This window comes from Stylophora pistillata, chromosome 12, assembly GCF_964205215.1.
Source record: "Stylophora pistillata chromosome 12, jaStyPist1.2, whole genome shotgun sequence".
In the NCBI taxonomy this organism is placed as follows: Eukaryota; Metazoa; Cnidaria; class Anthozoa; order Scleractinia; family Pocilloporidae; genus Stylophora; species Stylophora pistillata.
Genome location: NC_142530.1, coordinates 22,427,765 through 22,435,264, shown reverse-complemented (window position 1 = coordinate 22,435,264; position 7,500 = coordinate 22,427,765). Strand labels below are relative to the sequence as shown.

The window sequence follows — 7,500 nt, the reverse complement described above, 5'->3', positions numbered from 1 at the left end:
CAACCCACTTATCATAACACATGTTGCTCTGGTTGAATGTGGTGTTACGAAGAAAGACGAATTATCAATGGCGAGTAAGGTAACAAAGCCCAATTTTTTTCCTTTGTACGTTTTTGAAGAGTGATTCAGGGGTTTAATCAGTCAGTTCATATCGAATCGAATCGAAGCGATGCAAGTCGGGTGCTTCAGATGAAATATTTGCCTTAGCCAAAAATTTGACCTCTATAAGCTTCTATACTCCTCCGAATGCAGCAGTCACTATCATTTCAGCCTTCCCCGAGGTCGATTAAAAAACACTTGTGCAAAGCCTGGTTTTCTTTTCATGAGAGAAGGCCAGGCGATTGGTGAGAAGAATCGGCGTTTTCGCTGTCGTTCGATATTTTGCCGGTGTGAAAACGTCACTGAATACTACTTCAGTGTCACGCACACTACAAGCGAAAGTTTTATTCAAACGGTCAGCCGTCATACTTAGTATGAGAAGGTGTAACCGCAGGTATGGTAGTTTCTGCATAAAAGAGAAGGCTCTTTCGTCTCTACTATGATGTCGTATTGCGTGTACCATCTTTGAAAAAAAGTCAGCAAGATCGTCAAATGTTTTATTCTTGCGTGACAGCGAACGAATAACGTTGCGCAAGATATTTATGCAAACGACTGTTAAGGCGCCGACGGTGTACAGAGGTGGTTTGGTGTTAAGAATACAAAAATCCAGGAGCTCCTGACATATCATGATATGAAATAGTACTTTTTTTTTATGTTTGAAGTTGATATGAAATAGTATTACACCAATGAAATGATCCAGTACCAAATTCAATAGCTCCGTAAATGGTCTACTTTGACATGCGGGACCAGACTATTTGTTTTGTTTTTTTTGGCAATGGGGCACAGTCTCAAATACACGATAAACTAACTATTATTCGTCGCCGGGGGGACAGGATTGTGGATTTCTTTCGGGGGTCACAAGGTTAATAGAGGGAACGGAATGGGGATCAGTCCTCTCGATTCTCTAGCAGAGTTTAAGGGGGGACTATGGAAAATTGACTGCCAATGAGAGAGATCATTAGAATACCGTAGAGCCTGTGTGGGGAGGGGAGGGGGAAATCCGGTTAATTTTACTGTGACACAGCCAAAATCCTCCCACCCCTCCCCCCTCCTTAAGCGTTGACTGATGACTGGTACCTTAATGCACAGCAGTCGCTGAATTCCTACAGAATACTTTGAGTAAACCTAATCAGCGTGTTCTGCGTCTGTTTACAAATGCTAAGCGATTCCAGAAATTACGATGGCCTTTTAGTGGACGAATTTTCCGAGCTTTGATAGACCATGAAATCGCTAGGTTATTGACTCTTAAAAATCTCTACCCTACCCTTAAGAGGTTTGAAAGAACCTTTCAGTGGAAATTATGGGAAAATGTTAGTCCATTAGGACGGAACCCGCCTAGTGCCAGAACGCAGACACTATGTGCTCTACTGGCCTAAGCCTCCTCTTAGTCGCTCTTACACCCGATGCTTCCATTACTGCTGCCACAGCTGCTCCGCTCGTAATCAGATTAGTCGGCCTGGTGTTTGAATTCTGCGCTTGAAATCCCGCCAGCTGCCCTCACCTATGTAGCATAGCATTGTGTGAATCTTATCTGTTAGTAAGGACTAAGAAGGCTCTCCATAACGACCAACATGTCAGGTTTACTTTAAGGAAAACGGTACTTTCAGATACAAAGAGTCAGAGGGCTTTGGAAGCCCCCAAGGTCATTCTTGGTAGCCAGAGTTCTAACTTCACTTTTTTACAGCTTTTGTAGTTACTTTACAACGAGATCATCTATTGTAGAAAAAAATACAGTAACGTCCCATGCGGCAGAAGGAGATAACCCTCGCAGCCTACCTCATTCAAACTGTTATCATCATATCCACAGATTTTCAAGTACTATCATGATCAACTCTGGCTATTTACAAATGAATCTTCACTCAATGAAGTCATCCGGCTGTACGACGATTGGGCCGAACAATATGATCAGGTAACATCGGACGATTATCATCAGACAGGGAACTGGCCGGAAAAAGGCTTGTTAATCGCTGAAAAGAATTTCTCTTTCTTTTCAACTGGTGCTGTCGTCAGCGTCACAGTGTATTATTATTATTTTTATTTACATCCAGATAATGCAAGAACCCGAATACAATGTACCTCGGCCGTTTGTTAGGCATTTCGACGCTACAGTGTGTAATCTGTTTCCAGATGTCGACAAGAAAAGTTTTAAAATTCTTGACGTGGCAGCTGGAACAGGCCTGTTGGGATTGGAATTAAACAAACTTGGATATCAAAATATTGACGCCCTTGACATGTCACAGGAAATGCTAAACAGAGCTAAAAACAAGAAAGTCTACACAAAACTTATCTGCACCGCCATTACTGATCAGCGCATGAACGGTATCGAAACCGCCGAGTACGATGCATTGACATGCAGCTCTGCAGTATGCGCTGGACAAGTTCAACCCGGTGCTTTTGCCAAGATGCTGAATTTCGTCAAACCCGGTAAGAAAAGATGAAGAATCCTAATCTCATAAATATCTCTGAAATATAGGGTTTTACCACCCCTTGGCCGCGTGGAAGGTCTGGGCTAGCATTCTTGGCAACGCCGTCTTACCAAAGCCACTTGATTTTAAAGTTAGGCGAATTAACGTTCATATATAGATAGATGCATTACATGTACATCTCGAAAAAGTGGGGTGGTCCCACCAGGGCATGGCGTGGATATTTTTCAAAGATAGCAGGGGTATGGGCGATCAAACTTTGTCACAACCTGACTACCGACCCAAATGTTTAATCGACATCCACGCTTTGTTTTACTAAAGGGAATCTTTTCCGTGTCGTGTAGATTCTTCGGATGCGCGCGTTTTCACCATCTAAACCGCGCCATTCGTTTGGTTGTTACATCAAGAAAAATCATTTACGAAAGCTGGGGGAAAGGGACAACCTAACTCCCCTTAGCCACGCTCCTTGGTCCACTTGAATGAGTTAAAGGTGGCTGAACACAGTTTTTGATACCTTTGTTTCTTTCACCATTTTCTCTAAAACCCTTGATCTCTCGTTCGCCAAAACTGGCAGCAAGCAAGTTAACAACATAAACTTTGTTTTTTCGATAGTTAAAGTGAAGTATGTGTCGTTGCCATGACGACATGAATAGATATAAATAGGCAACTAAAGTCGGTTTTGTTACTTTGTAGAAAGTCTAGTCATTAGATTTTCTTTATAATTTGCATGCAAGGAGATTGTAACGATACTCACAAGTTAACACCAATTTCTAAGAATTTAACAGAGAGGTCTTTGATTACACCTTGTTGAAGGTTCACTCGATTTTCTAGAATTTCCTATGTTTAAAATCAATTTTTTTCGATACTCCAGTTACTTATTTCCTAAAGTAATTTTGTGCCATATTTCGTGAAATTCTAATGATTGGTTCTCAAGAAAAAGGCACATTTCCGAGAAAGCAATTTTCCATTCAATCGCAGTTTTTACTTACTACGCATGCGCTGCATTTAACCGGTTTCTTTCGGTAACGACGAAAAAGCTGAGAACTGCTGGTTTCTTTGCACCGTTAACTTTTCTAACATATCTTTGTAATAAAAGATTAAAGCCCTCAATACACTGCGTCAACCATAGAGAAAAATAGCACCGATGGTGTGGGTACGTGTTGAGTAAACAAAATTACCGCTCTATTCATTGCCATATTAACCATGTAAATGAAAAACTCCAACTAACTTCTACTTTCAACACACTACTGCGAAAACTTCAGTAGTGTGTTGAAAGTAGAAGTTAGTTAGAGTTTTTCACTTACATGGTTAATATGGCGTTAAGTAATACTTTCTTGGCTTCGATAAGTAGAATTTCACAACGATCTATTCACTGCATTTTGTTTTTTACAATCCATGTGCGCGCGCTGAATTGCATCAGCAGAAGCGCGCGCGAAAACTGTGCTCAGCCACCTTATGGCAACAGTGGAGTTACCTGAAAATGATATCTTTAATACCCAGCTGTTAGGGCCAAAACAACTTTTGGTTACGTTTTGCAGGTGGCTTATTGTGCTTTAACATAAGTTTCCTGGAAGAGAAGAATTATGAAGGAAAGTTTAAAGAATTGGAAGAAGCTGGACAATGGAGACTTTTAAAGAAGGAAAGGATTCCTTTTCTATTAGAAAAACAATTAGAGGAGTGCTATTTATACATTTATGAAGGCCAGAGAAAAGTTCCCTCTTGATACCCAGCGGAGCAAGTCACTGAAATTCTTTTTTCTAAGAGTTAGCTCAAAGACCAGGACTAAGTCCTACGTTTTACCTCAACCTACTATCCATGTGAATCGTCGCAATATTGAGCAATCCTTGTTCTTTTATTGCTTTATGTTCACCTTGTTGGTATCATCTAGCCTGGAAAACTATTATCTTAATTCTATCTCCGGCTTGATGACTTTTTTTTTTCATAAGAAATTATTCCGAACGATAGTTAACAATTATTCATCAAATACAATGAATATATGAAGTTCATATATTTTGAACTGCGGTATTAGATACGTATGATGCACGACCTTCGCAGTAGAGAGCGCTATTTATGCAATAGCGAAAATCAGACCTGAAAAAAATCAGGTCTGTACGGGATTCGAACCACTGACCTCTGCGATACTAGTGCAGCGCTCTACCACTTGAGTTAACAAGCCAACTGGGAGCAGGCCGTTAAGTTGATTCGTAATAAACCCGTGATGATAAATCAGATACAATGGATATATGAAGTTCATATATTTTGAACCGCGGTATTAGATACGTATGATGCACGACCCTCGCAGTAGAGAGGGTCGTGCATCATACGTGAGTCGGGTATATCTATAGAGACCACGGTGAGTAACGAACGTTGTCACATGTCTACTCTCCTCAGCTAGAAAAGTATCTGATGAAATCCCCACTTCAGATCTGCACGACTGAATACTGTGTTACCATTAAGATCTTGAAGCACCTCCTCTATTGTAGGGATAGGCTAACGTTCCCTCACTATTGCCTGATTGGCACACTTCATGTCTACACAAATCCTGATATCTCCGTCTGCCTTGGGTATAACCACAAGTGGTGAGACCCACCCTGTTGGGCCTTCACGAACCTCCTCTATAATACCACTCTCCAACAATGTATCTAGCTTTCTCTCGACTTTCTCTCGTACATCAAATCCACAGCCACTGGGGCCGACACTCCACTACTTGTGCTCGCCGAACTGCCATTTCCCTCACTTGATTCTCCACCGGGCATTGTAAAGAAGTATGTCCCCTCCAAACACAAAATGGTAAAAGAAACTAGCACAAAGACATTCCTCACCATCCCATCTTCGTCGCCAGATGTGATATTTGGATATACGGCAATAAACACCTTCGATGTTCTTTGATTTCAATATTTTAATCCACACACTATCCACATGGCAGCCAACGAGTACCACAACAACAACTTTCGCTAGGCATCATGGGATGCCTACAAACACAACCGTTTCACACTTCCGGTATAACACACTACAAGAACTACCTTGGAAGAAGGTGGGTGGGAAAGCTGTAAGCTCTGCTCTGTAAACTGCTTGATCCCAACTGTAAAACTGGTGGTCTTTCAGTCTCTTATCGTCTAGATTTATAGCACTAGTATTTAAATCCAACCAGAGGATCTGTTATATGATCAACAGCCTCTATTTGGCGCAAATATATCAACACATATTTGTCCGCCGGCGGAAATTATATGTTCCGAAATGCGAACAGTTTTCCAAGAGGGAAGCTCGAGGAAAAGTGTGAGCTTCGAGTCAGTGAAGCTAGGAATTTAGGTATCTGGTTCGATTCTAATTTCCAGTTTCGCCGCCATGTAAACAAAACATGTCAATCAGCTTTCTTTTCGCTATATAACATAAGGCCTATAAGGAAATATCTGCCCTTTGAAGCTGCAAAGTCATTAGTGCAAGCTTTTGTTATAAGCAGAATCGACTACTGTAATGCAATATTATATGGTTTATATGAGTCTTACAGCCATTAACATCACGGCAAAACCAACCGATCATTTCACACGAACTGGAATAAGAACATTCTACTGACAACGATCATTCACTTGACTCTGATGATGACTTCCGCACAGGTTGTCGAAACGTCAGTCACTACCACCGACAACAGTCCTTCTCAGGACTACACTCACCCGGACGATCAGACTACACCTTCATATTATATGGTTTGCCTGCTATACACGTTAATAAGTTACAACGCGTTCAAAACGCTGCCGCCAGGTTACTGACCAATACACCGCGTTACTCGTGCATATTACACCTGTGGTGATTAATCTCCATTGGCTGCCAGTTAAATTTAGGATCATTTTTAAGGTATATTTGTTGACTTTTAAAGCTCTCCATGGCCTAGCGCTAGCATATCTTGGTGATATTATATCATTCAAGGGAGATTCTAATTATAATTTAAGATCAAATTTTAGTAATTTATTAGCCCAGCAATTAGATCTGCCAAGACCATTGGGGACAGTGCTTTTTTGGTAGCTGCCCCATTTTTTTGGAACTCTCTTCCGGAAAGTCTAAGGGCGGCAGGTAATGTAAATATTTTTAAGAAACAATTGAAAACGTATCTTTTTAAACAAGCATGCTGTTAATTGCGTGAACATTTTTTAGACTACGTACTATACAGGATTTTTTATCGCTTTTTAATTTATTGTTAGAATATAATTTTGTTTTCATTTTGTAATTTAACTATCATATTCTCCGCGGTTTTTTTTAGATATTTTTTAGCTTATTGTAAAGCGCATTAGATCATATACTTATAATGAATTTTGCGCTATATAAGTGTTAAATTTATTCATTAATTTAGTACTTCGAGGTAAAACCAAACAAATCACAATAGCCAAGCAGAAGAAAAAAAACATCTCTTCAAGGAATTGCTCTACTTTTTATTTCAAACCTTGTTTGCACATCGAATCTCGCTGAGAAGTTCAATGGCAGCAAGACGTTTACTCACAATTAGAGAATCTCAGCTTTTACTTTGTTGGATGTTGATAGTTAAACCTTAGGGATTCACTGACGTCGGTAAATGTACAAATGACACTCCTCTAAATGTTCTTCTCGCAGGTAGGGAATCTTCTCCTTGAGAACAAGTCGCCATTTTCCTTTATTTTCCAACTCATTGAGTTTTTCTTCATAAGATTTTTCTTCAACGAGACTTATATTGAAGCACAGAACCCCCCCTGCAAAAGAAATCATGGGTTGAAAAAAAATAAATATCACTAAAAATTTTCAACTCTAAATGTTGCATTTCGATTGTTCTGATTGGCTCACTCAACTCCGGTTATCAGCTTATACTCCGCGTCATCTTACATGGAAATACATCACATTTAACAAATGGTAAACACCACAGCGTACACTATTGAGTTATGGATGCACGCGGGAGGTTGCTAAGCACGAAAGAAGCGTAAGAGTCGCGCGAGGCGATAGCCGAGAGCGACTC

General features: G+C 40.3%; 1 protein-coding gene across 1 annotated transcript in view; it reads left to right on the top strand.

Annotated features, from left to right (window-relative positions):
- Positions 1-4,528, top strand: part of LOC111337075 (methyltransferase-like protein 27) — a 4,557-nt gene extending 29 nt beyond the window's left edge. Inside the window, exons 1-4 of the mRNA XM_088740762.1 lie at positions 1-79; positions 1,907-2,008; positions 2,148-2,523; positions 4,061-4,528. The exon at positions 1-79 is cut by the window's left edge and continues 29 nt beyond it. Of these exons, the coding sequence (XP_088596888.1) occupies positions 68-79; positions 1,907-2,008; positions 2,148-2,523; positions 4,061-4,245 (675 nt within the window). The 5' untranslated portion in view covers positions 1-67 and the 3' untranslated portion in view covers positions 4,246-4,528. The remainder of the gene's footprint in view (positions 80-1,906; positions 2,009-2,147; positions 2,524-4,060) is intronic.
- The last annotated feature ends 2,972 nt before the right edge of the window (positions 4,529-7,500 follow it).